General features: G+C 43.3%; 1 protein-coding gene across 1 annotated transcript in view; it reads right to left on the bottom strand.

Annotated features, from left to right (window-relative positions):
• SPATA16 (spermatogenesis associated 16) overlaps positions 1-18,579 on the bottom strand; it is a 99,884-nt gene that overhangs the window by 9,769 nt on the left and 71,536 nt on the right. Inside the window, 4 exon segments of the mRNA XM_054205274.1 lie at positions 5,102-5,185; positions 9,670-9,834; positions 16,997-17,109; positions 17,343-17,489. Of these exon segments, the coding sequence (XP_054061249.1) occupies positions 5,102-5,185; positions 9,670-9,834; positions 16,997-17,109; positions 17,343-17,489 (509 nt within the window).

The following is an 18,579-nucleotide window of genomic DNA, read 5'->3' as shown; positions in this document are numbered from 1 at the left end:
CTTTTATTCACTCATCCATGTTTTCTCTGCTTTCAGATTTATGAAACAGGCATTCCACTGAGCTCAGCAAATGATGGGCATAATAACTTATCTAAATTGCAAAGTATGTGATGCCCTTGAGGTAAACTCAGATGTGAAGGTTTTATGAAGTGTCTCACATGTGGAAGTGCAGGAAAGTGTTTATTTGCCAACTCCTGTCTATCCTTTGGCTGTTCAAGAGATGGCAAGAGGATCCTATGAAACTGCTATGAAAGCCTAGGGGCTAAATGGAGAAGCAGAACTACATTATTATCTTCATAGGGGAAGCAGAGCTGTACTGGCACTCGCGCTTATTTGGCTCTCCTCTCTTTGGATGTCAAAAGTTTCTGGTTGATAGACTTTAAAGTATCTATTTATTTAATGAAATGCCTCTCGCTGTAACAATGTTGTGAGGCTTTATTAATGACTTTATTCTTGTGAGATAGGAAAGTAATCTCTTGTAATTTCTTTATTTTTTTCCTCTTACAAGACTGCAGAGAAACAAGGGCTCTGTAGAGGAAAGGAGGAGCCCTCCTGCTGTTTGATGTATCTGAGATACTCTAAATCGCTCTCTGCCTGTCTCTATCTGCTCTGGAGTCCTGCCGTGGCCATGCAGACACCTGGATCCTTGAGTTACTAAGGGCCAAGCTTTACCCCTCGTCCCAGCATTGACATTCACAGCAGATGCCACTTATGTCACATGTAATGTTGTCAGCAAAGAAACTAGTCAAGGATGGCCAGACCTGGCTATTATGGTGGTGCCTCCATTTGCTTAAGACCCAGTGGCTGGACCGAGTCTCGTGGGGCTGAGTCAAATTACCAGGTTAGTTCCCCTCAATCTCTCTTGAAAGTTTCCTTCAGAGGTCATCGCTCAACCCGCTGGGCTGTCAGTCGTCTTAAAATAATAATTTGAATTACGAGGTGAATTTACACTTTGAAGTCCAGTAAGAAAAATACATTTCTACCTCTGTTTGCCGGTGAAGAGTCAAGGCTCTTTAAAAGAGGGGCTTTGATGCTCTTTCCCTTGGCATTTCCTATTGACTACTTTAGGAAGGCTTCCCCTTCCTAAGGGGGGCTTCAGAAAAGTCTGTTCTTGTGAAATGCTGATGGTGTTCTATTGAAGTACCTTCACGACTCATCCTATAACACAATTTGGACAGATCCAATAACTACAAAAAATATTCCTAGACCCTCGTAAGGTGCCTCGAGGCCTCTGTAAGCCCAGCAGTCTGGCCACCAGCAAGTTCAGTTTGGGAATTTCTGATGACTATAAAAAGAAGGAGGGCGGTAAAAATATTTTCAGGAATGCCCACGTTCCAGAAGCAGACTGGGACTCAGTCCCTCGTTAATTGCTTGAAAGGTCGTAGACCCAGGTGTCTGGTTCCCCAAATCGCTAATAAAAAGCTCACATTTTATTCGGGGGACTGCAAGGAAAAAGTGTCGGTAAAATCCTGGAGAATAGGGATTTTGTGAGACTGACCCAGCCCATTTTTCCTGCCTCCCGAGGCATTCTTTAGGGATATCTAGTACGTGGGTAAAGCCTCCGTAGGAGGATGTTTCTTAATCTCCCAAGGTAGAATTGTAGAATCATAGAATTGTTGAGGTTGGAAGAGACCTTTAAGATCATTGAGTCCAACTCTGGGCTCTCCCGGGTCAGCTCTGCTTGTGGATGGAGAGTCTGTAGCCTGGTGGTACCGAGAAAGGCGTCTTCCGCGCACTGATGTTTTCCTTTCTCTAGCTAATTACAAGGTCATTTTTCATTTCTTTGTATTTAAAGCTTCCAAAAATAATTAGCCCATTTGATGAATTAGTTCCCTTAAAAACATACATTTGTAAGTGAATTGGATGAGCAGCGCAGCACCGAAAAACACTTGAAGCGGCACATATATTACCTCTTTGTCAGTCCTGTAAATTCAAAATTGCCCAGATTAATTTCAGACTAATTTGATAAGCCCTCCACTGTGACAAAAGGAGAAGTGTTTGGGTGTCAGGCTTTGTGCCCTCCTACGTTAGGTTTCAGCCTGAATGAATTTTTTTTTTTTTATGGCCGACTCCAGAATATAAAACTCTGAAAACAGTGGTTTGTAATGGCAATTCTGACAGACCCTTTAACCGTTTGGAAAATAGGCACGGCTATAATTCCCCTGCATTACAGAAAAACGTTGAGTGCTTTCATTAGGTGCAACAGCTGTTTCTATTGCAAAAGCCGAACTTCTGGTGGTAGCGGAGCTGTCAGCTTTCCAGAGTTTGGCATTTATAGCCGATTGTATAAACTCCTTTTATGTTCCTTTTCGCTTTCCAATATATGTAAATTAATTCAATAGCAAAAATACAAATAACTACCTCGTAACTAGATCTACGTGGAGGTTCTTTGTAGGCTTCTACAACCAGCGTCACGCAACGAGCGAACAGAGGAATACTGAACTTTTCGGAATGGTTCTAGCACAAGTGACGTGCCGTAATCCACACCACAGCAATTTTTAATCAGCAGATTTAATCCTCCTTCTTAGTAATGTATCAGAGTTCTTTAACCTAGTGTAACATTCTTCATGAGAGCTGATTTGAAAAAAGGCAACAAAAACAAACCAACAAAAAAACCTTCTAAGCTCCCTGAGTGTTTTCCCGTCTCCTCTACTAAAAGTGATTTTTTTTTTTTTTTTTTCTTCCCCCAAGAACATGCTGAATACGCTGAAATTAAATTTTGGGAAAAAGTAAAGTAGAAAAGAAATATTTGAAGATGTTTTTCACGTCTTCGTTCTCCTATAATATAGACAAATATTTTTGTATTATGAAACAAATAACTTCAGGTTCCGCTTGGAACCAGACGCCTCGAATCAAATAGTTATTTGGGTTGTCAAAAACGAATTGTTGTGAAACTATGTTCAGAATGCAAACAAATTTTGAAGCGACAAATTTTAAAATGGCAGAGAGCGGAGTTTCAGGGGTTCGGTACATTTTATTCACGAATATTGAATTATGCACAGATTGATGTGGCACAATATGGGATACCAGTCCATTTTTAAATGTTAGCCTGATTTCCATTAAGACTATGCTGAAAGTAAAAGTATCCAGAGAAATATAAAGGATGTACGTACATATGTAGGAATGCACTGAAAGAAAATACTGTGTTTTACTGAATTTTACAATAGCCAGTGTCTGTTGAAATATGTGGAAATCGAACTTTTAATGAGCCTTTAATAAATATTTAGATACCTGTGTACTTGGCCTGACTTTCAGCCGTGGTCCTTTCCCAACACTCTCTGAACTGTTTTTGTTCAGAGTTGGGAAAATCAGGCTGGATGTTCAAACAGCTAACTGTGGATTAAAATCCTGACTTTTGGAAAAACTTTGGAAAACTCTCTTTGGTATTTAAGCCTATTGTCTGCTAATGGGAAGGGTAAGTGCTAGGGAGGTACAGGGACTAGGCTCTTTGTGAACATATCATTGACTCTTTACATTCATCTCTTTATCAATGGTTATTATATTTGGCAGGAACTATGTATGTAATTGTGTAAATATATAATAACTGCATGTTATATGTGGCGTTTGAGTTGCAAAAGATTCTTGTGCGATCTGTAGGTAGAGACTATCCTGATGCGATGTAAAAGCAGTATGAATATTTGTCCTGTGTTTTGCATCACGAACGTTTGAAAGAGATGAACCCCAGTCTGGCTATAATTTCGGGCATTTCGGCTTTGGTTACTTTCTGAAAACTTTCTGCACTTGGAAAACTTTATTATGAGCCAGTGATCTGACAGCCAACCGAGGCAATACACCTACACAGGCTTTCTCTCGGAGGAGGCGCCTTCTGAAATTTTAATTCAAATCACTTGGAAATATGCACTCTGGAAATACCTTGACCCCCCACCCCGGTGGTTTGTGTCGGAGATGTCTGTCCTGTTTGCTTCTCCTGGTCACACTGGCTCTGTGCAGCCAGGGTTTGGGTTTTCAGTATCTTCCCTGAGATATATCCGTAAACAGTTCTAGATTTTTAGGAAACATTTTTACACTGAAAGGATTATTAAGCATTGGAACAGGCTGCCTGGGGAAGGGGCTGAGGCACCATCCCTGGAGGTATTTAAAAGCCGGACAGACGTGGTGCTTGGAGACATGGCTGAGTGATGGTTTTTGTCAGTCAGGTTGATGGTTGGACTCAGTGACCTGAAAGGTCCCTTCCAACCCAAGCCATTCTGTGATAAACCCTACATCCCAAAGAGGGACAACTTCAAATCCCACCAGTACAGAAATTCAACCCCTTTGTTCTCCAGCCTCCCACCGCAGTGGCAACCCAGAGCGAGCGTGTGTCTGTCTGGGATCTGACGGAGCCCTGAGACGTAGGCTAAGACCGATGCTCCGAACCATTGACAACATTTTCCCTTCCTGGTGATGTGTCGCCAGCCTTTTCCTCGGAAGTGGCTGGATGTCAGCGGTATTGAATGCCCAGAGCTGTGATTTGCTCTGGTTTGAAAGACTTTGTAAAAATGTAAAAGACTCCTGTTACATCCCAGCCTGACCTATTATTCGTTGTGTCGGGTCAGGTTCATCTGTACAGAGAACCAACGCAAAACTCCTGGCATTTCACAAATCCTTTAAGAATTAAATTGACCGGTTGCTGTGCAGAGACTCCAGAAAGGCATTTACATGTCTTTTTACCTCTCGCATCACCAAAGCCTCATTTGAGCCTCGCTGAGGGACCTAATTTGTTGGGTTGAATTTTACTCCCTAACAACTCCCCCCTCACCCCGCCCCAACCCAATTAGCACAGTACCCCATATGACAAAGATGGAAGAGAAGTATAATTATCGGCTAAAAATAAGCTATTCAGTTGTTTTTTGGGTTTGGTTTTTTTTTTTTTTTTTGCATTAGATAACCACATGAGGCTGTTAACATGGACAAAGATCAACCATAGGAGGTAAAGCAAATAATAAATATGTAATTGTGGCTAGTGCCTGAGCACTAGCGGAGCTCGAGGCACACAAATGGCACCTACTTTCTTTTCTACCTTTTGAACAGATGTGACTCAGGTGGACATTTACTCCCCAAGGAACAATATACTCTCCTGCCCTTTGCTGCAGGTTTTTACCTTCTCAATTTCATTCCACACACGTCCTTTATCACTACTTCTTCCTTCAAGGGTGTCCATGGCATCTGCCATTAGCGACTGCAGCTGTGGCACCAAGATAAAAATTATCAGGGTGGAATTCACACAGAAATAACTTCTCTAAATACACAGATTAAAACCTAATTAAAAAATCATTTGTACGCTGATGATTTTATTACTCATCTTTCACACAATGAGCACTGCCACCTCATCTTTGCTTCAGCCATTACATTGTATTATTGTGGGCATAAAATGCTTAACAATGGGGAAAAAATCCTTTGGAAAATTTGTATTTAAGCCTATACGTTTTAATGCAGTAAATGTTTATACTTAGTAAAGGAAGACTTGGGTTGTAAAGAATAAAGGCTCCATATTTCATTCTTTAGCTGTCTGGGATATTCTGTCGTACATGAATGCTTTTTAGTATTTTCTCCCAAGGCTAATGTATCATAATTTAGGGCAGCATGTAAAACCTCACAAGAGGACAACAATAAAGCCGAGATGCTTTTACTGAAGCTGGAAGTATCTAGCTCATTTTCCCTGCTTTTACTATCCCTTTTCTCTGGCAAGCTCTCCCTTCTCCCCATCATTCAGCATAACGGAGCATAAAAACAAGGCTGACAATTTCTAGTGTAAACTATAAAAAGAAGCTGTAGGAAAATACTCGCTAATCAGTCCTTAGTGTTAGAGGGAAGGCTAAAATTCCAGGTTAGTTGTAGCATTGCCTCAACGCGGTACGTTTCCAGGTCCGTCATAGTATTGCCTCACCCTGCGCCCTTCCCGAACGCTTGAAAATGTTTCAATTGCTCTTAATTCAGTGACCGAGGGACAAGGTTTGGATCCAGGGTGTCCTCCCGTCAGCGGCCATGAGCATGGGTTTTTAGGAGCAAACTGGGAGAAACCTGTGTTTAATTCCTGTGATATCGTTGCGCTCTATTAGGTCTGTTAAAAAAATGTTCAGCTGGTTAAAGTGAACTCCAACAATAGTCTGCGGTGTCTTTCCCCAAATCCATTACTCGTTAGGAGTCTGTACAGACGGGTCGGTATAAGCATAAGCATTTGTAGAGAAATCGTCTCTTCTTTCTGTGCCTGGCCAGGCAGCAGTCTAATAGGAGTACATGAGGTGCTGGAACTTAAAACTCCAGTGTTTACACTCGTCTGTGCAAGGTATAAAAATGCTGCCTTGATATTGGAGGAGCAGATCTGTATTCCCTCAAGTTCACCTTCCCATTCAGGTTTTTGAAGTTAATATTCTTTGTGTCCCGCCACTGGAAAAAGGATGCAGGAATCTTTTTTTGAATCTCGAAATAAATTTGCTACGGTCGGTTCCAGCCTGCTTTCTCTGTGCTGGTGCAGCCGTTAAGTTGAACCTTATTGGTCCAAACTTTTGATGAAAATTTTTTTTTTTTTTAAAAGTCATGCATCAGTATTCATGAAAAACAAAACTGCAAATTTCTGCCTCTGACTTTAATGCAAAAAGAGTCGAGAACCTGTCAGAAATTTTCCATCAGAATACTTTTATGACAGATAATCTCCTTCTATGAATCCGGAATAGACACAGCCCAGAGATTAAGGGTATTAAGGGCAGAAGGGGCAAAGCGCAGATCCTGCGTCAAACCAGGCAGAGGGGGAACCGGTCAGGGGAAGGGGAGGATTTCTCCATCGCTTTTCTTGGAGCAGGGACCAGGACATCGCTCTGCCGCCCCCAGGGGCCTGCTCCAACAGCCCAAGCGGGCTGGAGACTTCGCTGCTTTGGGCAAGAAGTTGAAACAAGAAAACTCGCCAATTAAAGTTTCACCGATATCGATGCAGCCCAGTGAAAAGCATCCAGTGCGAGCTCTGGTTTTGATTTTTGCCACCCAAAGTTTTTCTTGATTTTTGCCACCCGCAGTCTCTCACTGGCTCTACCGGCAGACAAAAGGTGCACGCTGCAAGAGCAGACAGTTGGCCAACCGCGGTAATTCTCCCAAAGCTGATCTTTTTTGGAAAATCCCCTCCCCAAGGAAAAATGCTGCCTTTTTAAAAAGAACTTGTCCTCATTTGGTTCTAAATTGAAATGGATTTCTGCTTTTTTAACAAGCTTTCATCTTGATCTATGATGTACAAATATGGTGATATTGAAATCAAAAACCTTGGAAAGGCTTTCTTCAGGGTTTTTCCCCGCTTATATTCAACTATTCCAGCTAACTGAAATCTTTATTTTCCCAAGGCCTATAAATAAATGCTGATCTAAAAAGGCCTCAGTTGAGGGTCTCCCTTCCGTGGATTAGGAGTCTATTTACGTAGTTACGGGAAGGCATTTACACAGAAGACTTTATAACTGAAAAAGCCTATGGGATCCTGGCTGTAGCAGTGCAAATTGCACTATTATAAATTCCGTGTGTTTTAAATTTTGTACAACTCATGCTGTATGTGACAATAAACATCTTTGGCATCTTTAGCATTTTCTAACTCACGCGTTTAACTGCCTTGCTTGGTCATAAGCCCTTATCTCGGTTTTACCAACGTAAAGTCAGAATGACCTCACGAGGAGTTACTTTACGTTTTTATTAGTTCCAGTGAGATTAGAATTTGGCCAGCTCAGTTTTCTTCATGGAAAAATTTAGATATCTCTTAGCAATGTTGCTGAAGCACGTGGAGTCAGGATGGGTGCTGTTATTCTGACCCCGTGGGCATGGAAGGGCTGGCTCTGGAGCATCCATTGAGAGCTGCTGAATTACACTAGTACAGCCCAGTCTGAAACCAGCGAAGGTTTCGTCCTGCCTGGACCCCAGTGACACGAGGAGGGTGACAGGCAGGCTGAGAAAGTGAGGATCTTTCACCGGGTGGTTTGGGCGTGCAGAGCCAACGCCGGGCAGCGATGTTCTCTGCTCCATGGGGTAGGGAAGCGGTCCCTGCTGGCGTGAGGAGCCCGTGCCACCAGGAAAGGTAAAGCCCATTAATCACTCCCTGGTGGAGCCACTCGGCAAGTCGTTGCTTGCGATCTTGTGCCTTAACGCTGTGGTGCCTGAAGTTTACTAAAATCCTCAAGCTACAAAGCACCCCATCCTCCGTTTGCACACGCAGACTACAGATGTATTTTACAGCAGGATGACGGGACAAAGAAAAATAAATGAATGCTGAATTAATACATTTTAATGCCCTGGACAGGGTAGCTGGTAGGGATTTTTCCGCCTTTATTCTTTTAAAAATCATTTTTACCTTGGGCTCAGAAAACAAAGCATATGTGTTTTGTTGAAAGATTTACAATCCGCCACTTAAATCTGCCAGCATGGACCCGCGTTCTGCCCAGTCCTGCCCCTGAGAGACTGAGGACCTTTGTCTTGGGTGGCCTAGAGCCTCCTCAAAAAAGCTTTCCAGGGAGGTCAGGCTTATGATTACTCCATGAGAAGATACAGGCAGCAGCGTAATAGCCTGTGCCTGACGTGTGATGTACCGAAAATACTGTCCCCTGGAGAAAAACCCGTCACTGAAATATGTACCAATAACTCAGGACCCTTTAGTCAGCCTTGAAATGCGGGCCCGCTGCAGTTTAATACGAGGAACCTTGCATCAAAAGGAGAATGTCTTTTAATAACACAGTTTCTTTGCAATGTCGTTTCCCCTTATCTCGCGCCCAGACTTCAAAGTCTGGCAGCCACCTCCCGCAGTCGCGGGCCGCTGCTCGTCTTCCCTAAAGCGAGCCGCTGTGAAGCTTTAATTCTACAGAGCTTAGGAGCTTTGCAGGGCTGCAAACAAATGTCAAGGGACTGGCTTTGGGAAAACCAAGAGTTTTTAGTGAACTGAAGTTGGATCAGCAAAATCGGGCTGCGTTGAAATGCAGGGACTGTGGAAGGACTTTTTTTTTTTTTTTTTTTTTTTTTTCTTCTTCTAGAATGAAAACGCTTAAAATTTGCATGTACGTGAGCTCCCTCCCTCCCTGCCTCCCCCAGCAGAATACCTGACAGCCTCGTGGAAGAATAACCGTACGGCACTCTCTGATTGCAGCTTAATCAATGTACCATCAAGCTATTAATGACTCTAGTCTTGCAACGGCCCTGCTAGCATCACTGCCCTCATTTTATAAAGGGAAAACAAAAGCAAAGCAGGTAGACGGGTTTATTCCGAGACAGGGAACGAGTCGTAGATGGAGCCAGGCAAGAAAAATCCTTTCTCTGCTTTCCCCCTCTCCTCAGCTTTAACTAGATTCGGCCTGATTTTTTGCTGCAGGTGGCTCCTGATGTTAGATATCTTAAAGTAGCACGATCTGAATAATTGCAATCATTTTCCCAGACTGATTTGGGGAGGTTTGGGGGAAAAGAAGAGGTTTTAAAAATATGCCTGCAGATGAGTCATGCTGGTTCTATAAAAGTCATCCTTGCAGGTGATTAGCACCTCCTCTGACAAAGGCACTGCAGCAGGATTTTAAAACTACTTCAGGTCTGCACATTCGGGGAAAAAAAAATAAATTACTTCCAGAGCAAATTGCAGCGCGGCGCTCGGCCCCAGCCCTTCCCTCCCTGGCTCCCTGCCTCTGAAGGCCAAAGTAAGTATTAGGAATAAATACTCACCAGTTTGGCATCCTTCTTACTGATGTCCTGCAGGTAGGGAACGGTTGCTAGCTCAGCCATGGCTTGATTAATCACTTGGGACCGTTCCTCGCCTCTCTGCAAACGGCCGAGGAGGCTGGCGTAGTGCAACTTCTCTATCCCACGTGAACACGCGCAGAGTCTGTCCTGTTTTCCCAGGAAAAGCAAAGCAGGTTACAGGAGAGTGACAGAAAAAACACTTACTTACCCTTCAAATCCCGTGCCTTGAGGCTTATCATCGTGTATATTTGTGCCGGCGGTACCATAAGCAATATGGCATCCAGCACCTTTAAGATAATGCTGCTGACAATCTTTATAGAGGAGGCAAAAAAAAAAAAAAAAAAGACTTTCTTCCCACAATCTCTCTAGTAGTACTAGAAAAATAAATATGTAGTCATAATGTATGTGAACGGGAGACGGGAGATAACAAACATGAATGCAATCTTCTCATTTGGAAATGGCTTTTCCGTAATCCCCTCTGTTAAATATTATCTGACTTTTATGGATTGCTTTTAAAGTTTCAGTGAAGAGGCTGAGAAAACCATGCGGTGTGTCAGCTTATGGTTTGTTTGCAGACTGGGCAAATCCCGAGTTTTCAAATATATAACCTTGAGGGACTAAAACCTGCCGAGGTGGTCTCTGATCCTCCGGGCAGCAAGACACGTGGGAAATTTTAAGCATGTGAATACAGAAACTCAGCCAAGTGCTTGCATAAAATCTCAGCACCTGCTGAAGTGTTTGATGGATGGCAGCCTTACCACCATATTTTCAAAAGTATTCCGATGCCAAAAATGCAAATAAGCACCCTGCTGAGATTTTCAAAAGCGATTTGGCCCAGATTCTCGACGAGATGTAGCCATTGCATATCTGAATGCTCAGCCTTTCCGAGTGAAATTTCCATTCATCTAATCAGGGTTTTGCATGTATTTAAGTGCCTGAAATTCCAAGAATTGGCATCAGTTTTCAAAACCACTTCCAGTATTTTTAGCAGACCTTTGTTCTGGCAGTTGCACGCTGATGCTGCCATTTACGTATGCTTCCAGGTAGGTGATTTTAAATCCAATACAAAAGGGTGAGAGGAAAGTTTTGACTGACATTTATTTTTCCGTAAATGGTGTCCTGCAATTAATTTTAAAATTAATTTCTCTTGGCAAAGAATCTTGGTCTTTTGGTTTGATCTTCATCTTGGTTTTGCAGGAATTTGCACTAGGCAAACATCAAGTGTTATCAAAATCACTATCAAAATAGTCCTTGTATCAAGTCTAAGAATTTAATAACAATGCTGTTACTGCTTTCTGTGTGTCTTACAATAATAATAATAATGGAAAAAAGATTGGTTTTCTTTCAGCTCTAGAAAAATGCAAACAATCCTGGTATAGTTAAATTCACCCCTTTTAATACAAATCCTGGTGTAGTTAATTAATTTCACCGTTTCTAATACAATACCCAATATAATTGTAAAATAGTACAAAACGAAAGACGATGCATTGGAGACCAATGGCGGGAATGCAGCCGTAACCAGGGAGCTCCAGACAGGAAAGCAACTGAAAAAGAAGGAGCTGAGCCAACGAACTGGTATTTCCATCAGCAGGAGGAGAGAATCAGGCGCTGCACAGGGAAGAGGAGCCCTGGTCAGCAGTTCTCTGGAGTATCATCGCAGATAGCTCCAGTCAGCTGTGTTTGGAGAGGTTAATTTAAACCCAAGCATCGTGGAGCAGAGAAGCCAGCACGGTAGGAGACACCTCTTTTGAGAGAAGCGGGGTTTGATTAGTCTATTAATGAAAGTGCCAAGAGGTTATTATTCTTCTCAATAAACATAATGCGGGGCTAAATTCCGAAGAGAGCAAACATCTGAAAAGGGAAGGAGAGATAAAAGACAATGATAACAGAAGGACCATTGTGTATAAATAGGTTCAAATAAGACTGGGGTGGCAATTAAGCTCATAATTCAGGTTGAAGGTCTGCAGCGTGTTTCAGCAAGAGTAGAAAAGGCAGAAAGCCTAACTAGTTTGAAGGTGGATTTTACTCAATTTGTGAATAGGATATTATATGACACAAAGGTGTGAAATAGCAGGTGATTTGACCTGGGGAGTCAGAAGAACCCTTCCAGGCCTACCTTCTCATGGACTTCTGTTGACCCACCTCTAAGAAGGGAGACCAGGACAACCTTGTTACGAACTATTTTTATCACTTGAAGAGTCTTTTTCCGAGGACCGGACCTAGTATTAGTAGGAGACACCAGCAAGAGAAAAGATTTCCGTGATCTCTGATATGTGAAATCGTAAGTGTGACACAGTCTGGTCAGCGTGGCGTTAAATCAAGGAGCGAAGTGGAGCCCCATCTCCACCTGATCATGGGTGTTTGAAAGCCAGAGCGCTGCGTCCCCAGGTAGAACTGCGTGCATTAAAATAAGGAGAAGCAATCAGTTAATGAGAGAGAAAGAGAGCTTTTATCAACATGAAACGGTCTTGCAACATTTTAGATGCAGTTAAAGGTTTTTCCCTACTATTTTTGAAATCCGCCCAAAACCTCTTTGTGTAAGCACTGAGAAATGAGTATATTGAGTCATCAGCTAAGAAAGCAGGTAAAAATCCTCTCTCATCATGCTGTGTCTGTTGGGGGCTTCTCCAACGATTAAGAAAGTAAAGGCAAAAAGAAAACAATTTTTTCTCTGCTTGACTCTCCAGAAAAATGCGAGAGCATGCCACGTAGCTATGGGAAACAAACTGGGCATCTGTGCCAACACGGACTCTGTGGACGTAGCAATGCTATTTAAGTTTATGGTAGGTTGGAAGTAAAATAAATAAATAACCGACAGCGGGGGGTATTTTTTGGAAGGGATTAGCGGAGGTTGAACATTGTCAGAGGTGGCATTTCAGTGACAATGAAAAATGCGGAAAGAGAAAGTAAATAAACGGCTGCTGGCAGGAGAAAAAAATTCCACGGGGAGCTGAACCACGGGATGAGAATTACGTGAACTAGAGCAGAATTCAAGGGGCGACTAAACTGCAGTAAAAAACATAGTAAAGTGGCCAAGCAATCAGGTGAAGATGAACCAGCCCAGGTAGGCACAGGGAAGGTTAAGTAAAGAGCAAACTTAACTGGAGACTTAGGTGGAAAAGAGTTGGCTCCTTTAACAAAGAGAAGAGAGAGACGTTTGAGGAATCAGGTAGCAAAGGAACCAACAAACGCAGTATATGGAGTCACAGTCGCATCCTGGTTAGACAATGCAGTAACGTATTAAGAAAAGAAATGATTAAATGATGATGCTGTTACTTTCTAGATGAGCCTCACCCCTACTGTCTGGCATTCCAAGGAGAGTTTGAAGAAAAAAGTAAAAAATGAGCAATTGATGGACTTTATTCTTGAGGACTTTATTCTTAATGGGGAGCCTCACCTGACGTGGGCATCCTTCCCCCAGAGAGAGCTTTCCCCAGGAAACTTTTTGCTGCACGAATTTCCTTTGAACTAAAAAGAAAAAAAAGTTTTTATCCCCAGAGGCATCTTTGAAGACCTTCCTCCTAGGAGAAAAATAAGGTCCTGATGCCTGAGGATCAGCCCTGGGATATTTTCATTCCCGTGACTTTGGGATGGAAAAGCAACTGCGAAAAGCAGATCAGCCTGTTCTGGATGGCGCTTACCTGCTAGTGCTGAGTACCCAGCACTAACAGCCGGAGCAAAGATAGGACAGGTTCTCATTGCAAAAAGGAGCTGGAGAGCATGTGAGAGGAGTGACTCATGTGTCCTTTCATGCGTCGAGAATTTTGGGATGATACCCCCACTTTTTGCTTTTCTCTATACTCAGGAAAGGAGTCATCCCTTATGCCACTTCTATTTATAAATAAAGTTTAATTACTGAGTGCTAGGAGTGCTAAAGAAAAAGAAAAGCAAAGTGGCTGGTCAGCCTGGATTTAAAGCAGGATCTGTCATATCTAATACGTGTAACATGGTTAACCACCGGCTTTAAGAGCACCACTTTGCAAAAGTCTGGAATGCCCCCCGGTAGTTCTTTTCTACTGTGGATTCTTTACTGCTATTTTTCAGCTCAAAATCTGAATGAAGTTATGCCTTGCAAGCAGCTCTGTAGTGTATTGCAATAACAAGCGGAAAAAATCCATCATAATGTTTCTTTAATGCCCTTGGTATCCTCCAGAAAATGCGTATGCTGAAATCTGTATGTAGTAAACACTTTCCCTCTACTTAAAAAACAGACAACAAAACAGTGAGATCTGTAAATGTGCGCATCATGCTGTGAATCATATGGTAGGTTTTGTTCGCCTTTATAATAAGAGGGGCTAATAAGCCCCTCTGGCCACTGTTTCTCCTGTTAAGTACCGTTGTGTGCCATTGACGTGGGCCTACAGCCGGAGAAAGGCAAACCTGGGGTGTACAAAGCAGCAGCGATTACCCCGGTGAAACCACTTGATAGAACAAGCGCCTGTCCGCGGTGGTAGTCTCGGTTGGACTAGCTGAAGGTCTGAGTGATGTAAATCTTTTAGGGCACTGACAATAACCTTTGTGTCACGGTGTGGATGAGGTTTGTAGCATTTACCCATCAGCGGCAGATGATGCCGCGTGGGGACCGGAGCGTGACATCCTCTCTCAAACGCCTCTTGCTTTACAACACACAAATGTGCCCTTGATTTAAACAGGGCTGCCTGTTCTTTATGAAGAAGGGTTGGGGGGGGGGGGGGGGGCGAGGAGGGCAATAGAAAATGCTCTGCTTTTTTTTTGACCTTTAACTTCACATCTGGCCAACAGTGGTGTGTGTATAAATCACGTATTTAACTCTGGGTTGCATAGCTGCAAAACTGGTATGGCAGAATTGACTTATATTAAGTGTTGCCAGGGCTTAAATAGCTCTGCTTTAGCACCGAGATGTTTTCATCGAAAAAGAATGTGATTAGGACAGGCATTATATATTATACGTTTGTGTCTGCAAATGAAGAAGGTGGCAGAAAGGAATGTTCAATGCATTAAAAAAATGCACGTTCTTTGGGCTTCTTAAAGAAAGTTGTAAAGCTAGAGTCTGCATCTGAAGGTTGTCTTCCAGAAGTTCTTAATTTGTGTGTGATGGAAATGCGATGAAATCATATTTCCAGCTTGAGGAAAATTTTGGAATAATTTCAAGGAAGCAAAAGTGGCCAAAACTCTGCCAGGCCCATAAAGAGATTTTGATCACCAGTAGTAGAGAAGTTCTGGCTCTGTGCCTATCTGCACTATCAAGTATAATTAGCTTTGTCATTTGCTCTTAGGGTCGGAGGTCCTGTCTTGCCCGGATCATTCAGTGCTTTGAGAACTGAAGGGAAAGTGAATATGTTTCCACCGATATGGATGGAAATGGATGCAGAATTGGCACCTGATTGTTTGAACTCAGTGATAATTTCTTCTATCTTTGGGCTTTTGTCCTCACCACTACATCTCCCACGCTGACCCCCTGGTGCCTGGTTAGGAATCTGTGGGACTGTGGTTCAGACCGGTTATCCCATTCTCGCTGCTGCTGCTGGAGGTGGCACTTGGGTAGACCTTGCCTGAACCACGGGGATGCTGTGCTGACCTCCTTGGGAAAAAAGGTAAGTTTGCTGCTGACTTTCGGTGGTGCTGGGATTTCATCCTGTAGTTTTGGGAGCCTTCTGTTTCAGCAAGAATGTTTAAATATTCTTTATATAGGTGAGGTCTAGAGCTGGTAGAAAATAATACTGCGTAGGAGCAGTGTAAATTCATGCAGGTGGTGGGGACTGGCTTGGGCAACCCTAACACACCACGCTGCTCGCATCTCTTACAGGAGCAATTTGGCTTCTTGTCCCTATACCCTGGATACCAGATACCGCCTATCTCTGCTTGAACCACGCGGTCCTCTTCCTCCAAGTTCATTTACAGAACAGGGTAGTTACGGGCAATCCAAGAGAGACCTGATTTCAAAGTTTCTTCACTTCCCGATACTCTTTAGAGACTGAATAACTGCGATAGGGGAATCTCACCTCCAAAAGCTCGATGATATATCCAAAGAGAGAATTGTGGGGTCAAAATTTTTTTTTAAAATTGGAGTTTTACTTAGAGCTTTCAGAAGGATCACGGTTTTATTCGGTATCCAGTACCCAACCCACTGTCTGTTTATACTTGTAGCTTCTTAAACGTTGGAGGTGCAACGCGCACAGCAATAACAGCTATTCCACTTTCCCAGAGATGCCACTTCTGTTAGCCCGCACATCAATAACTTGGGCTTTCGGTCATCCGAAGCTGGCTGCGCATGGCTTCGGGAAAGGGCTGGAAAGAAGCAGCTGTGTTTCTCCTTGGGGGTGTCTGCTCTCAGCCTGCTCCACCTGCCTCACGCCGACGCAGATGCTTTATGAGCACCCCTTTTGGCGAAGCAATAAGCACCTTTACCTCCCACTAAGCATGCGAGTTCACGCACTTACTGGTGTTTCAGCGGCTGCTCTCTGAGAGCGAAGGAGACAGAGCTTCCCCAAATATCTAGCTAATGCTTCTTCCTTGCTCGGGGTTGCTAAGTAGCAGTTTTTGTCAACCTCCTATCTGGTATCAAAACCTAAGAATATAAATCCTGTGATTTGCTAAGACACCCCTGACGAGGAAATGGCTCTGATCCCTTCAACATACAGAAAACCAAAAAACTGTTATTGCTAGGGAAAAAAGCGTTAACATTAGCATTTACAATCTGGGGAGGAGAGGCTTCTTCCACTTATTTTCAGGAGAATAATTTAAGAATTGCATTAAAACAGTCTAGTCTACATGCAAATTTGATTTTTGACCTTTTGTGCTAATCAGAAGCCATGGTGCTAAAAAGCTGTGTACATTATTGCAGAAAAGTATGGAGTAGAATTAACTAATATACCTTCAATATGGTTGTAACAGATTTGAAGGTTGTTTCTCATACTTCACTACATGGGGATCAGGATCTAAATCACTAGAAATGCTTCAAGTAGCAATTATTAACTCTTGACGGAGAGCCTGGTGGTACGTGCAGTACACTATGGGTATTAAACGTAGCGAGTAGTTTTGGTGGTTATGTGAAGTAGGGATATCACATAATAGGCCATAAAGACTTGAGAAAATTGCATGCAAAGTGATTTCAAATAAACTGGGTGCACTGTCAGGTAGTTAGGGCTACTTTTTAAAAGCACCTAAACCCCAATTGAACTTTATTCGTACTGCGATTCACTGAGCGTTTCTGGACACAGGAGGAGCACATGCAGGACGAATTACCCACCAAAAAGCACACGTTGTTCACACACTCCCCGGCTTCTGCTGCCGCACGCACTACACGCCAGAAAGTGAATTTTATACTCACAGTTAATCTGGTGCTTCTTATAAAATCCATTACTGGCACCATCTTTTTCCCAGTGTTATCCCAATATCTTTGTGTTTCTTCTGCCGTGAGAGGACTGAAAGGCACTTTCTGGTCTAGGAAATGAAATCACAAAACCGGATACTGTGTTTATTCATATACATTTTCCCATAGAGGGTCGAGCAAGACGATGGGCAAACTGGAGGAGGAGAGAGGAGGATGGGGAGAGCTGTCTCGGACAGTCAGGGCTGCCGGCACAGAGAAATGGGTGCCGAGAAACCCCGCGACCCCCCCTCATTTAGCAAGGATGATGGAGGTCACCCCTCAGCTATCAAGCAAGTTGGCGTACCTGAAAAGATTGGCAGTTTTCTACTTGACCACCTTTCCAAGGTTTTTCCGATATGTTTGTTCCTGAAACCCAGCGTCAGTAAGTACTGCTGGGGAGGCAGGGTCGGCCACTCCGCCGTCTGCGGCAGGACGTGAAGTCCATGAGGGTCTGCAATATGGAAGTGAAAATAATTTCCGCTGTCACGTTTCTTTTCAGTCGCAAGAGAAGTTTTTTGGGTTTTTTGCCCCCTCCCCCTTTTTTTTTTTTTTTTTTGAATTAAAAATAGGAAACCTAAGATGGAGTGAAATGTAATCCAGAAAGCTTGCCAAAACAAAGGTGGCCAGACCAACCCATCCAGCTACAGCTGGGTTTTGAAATTCCAGACTTTGCAACCTCTTGCATCAACAGCTTAAATTCTGCTGATGCACAAGACAAGACGTGTTCTTCTCATTCACGCACTTTTCAGTGCTGATCATCCAAAGCATTAATAACTCAACACTTCACTAATGTAACATCCTGATCTTTTAACTGCAAAAGAAGCCTTTTTGTCGTCCCCTGAATTTATGAGCTTTGGTTTCCTACAGATTTGTGCTTTTACCACCACTACCACCGCAATCCCAGGCTTCCTGCATGTCCTTTCCCATCCACCCAGCTGGCAGGTGACAGCCGGTGCTGTGGCCTGTCCAGACTTTGTCACCGCCGCTGCCAAAAAACCCGTGTATGGGCTGGGTCGGTCTGCCCTGACCTCGGCGGGGAAGGATGCTCAGGGCAATTGTACAACCCACCTTTGCGTAGGGAACCAGACCGGTCCTTCCCTCCCTCCCCTTCCCTTGCAAAAAATAAACCCAGATTGAATGTCAGTGTCACTCCTCACAAAGGAGCGCTCTGTTTTCCCTCAGCTCTGCTTTTAAGATGCCAGGCTGTGCGGTCACGGTGACAAATGGAGAACCCCACTCCGAGCTCTCCGGACGTACCCCGATATAAATCAAAGCGAGTGGACCTGATATTTCCCTTGCAGCATGTTCTGCTTCTGACGGATTCTCAATTTCGCGACAAACTGCATTGTGCACTTGGATTTAAATGCCTATCGGCTCCTTTTCCTTGGCAATAAGGAAAACTTTGAAATCAATTCAGTCCTTACACTCTAGCAGAACTTGGACTAAAATAGGACGGATGATTGTTACGGAATAGGAAGGTTATTTAAAATAACATGTTCGTGAGACGTCTGGCATTTCACACCCACTGTTAAAATGGGGTT

The sequence above is a fragment of the Rissa tridactyla genome, chromosome 6 (genome assembly GCF_028500815.1).
Source record: "Rissa tridactyla isolate bRisTri1 chromosome 6, bRisTri1.patW.cur.20221130, whole genome shotgun sequence".
Lineage (NCBI taxonomy): Eukaryota > Metazoa > Chordata > Aves > Charadriiformes > Laridae > Rissa > Rissa tridactyla.
The sequence above is the reverse complement of the archived record's forward strand: the minus strand, read 5'-3'. Positions and strand labels throughout refer to the sequence as shown.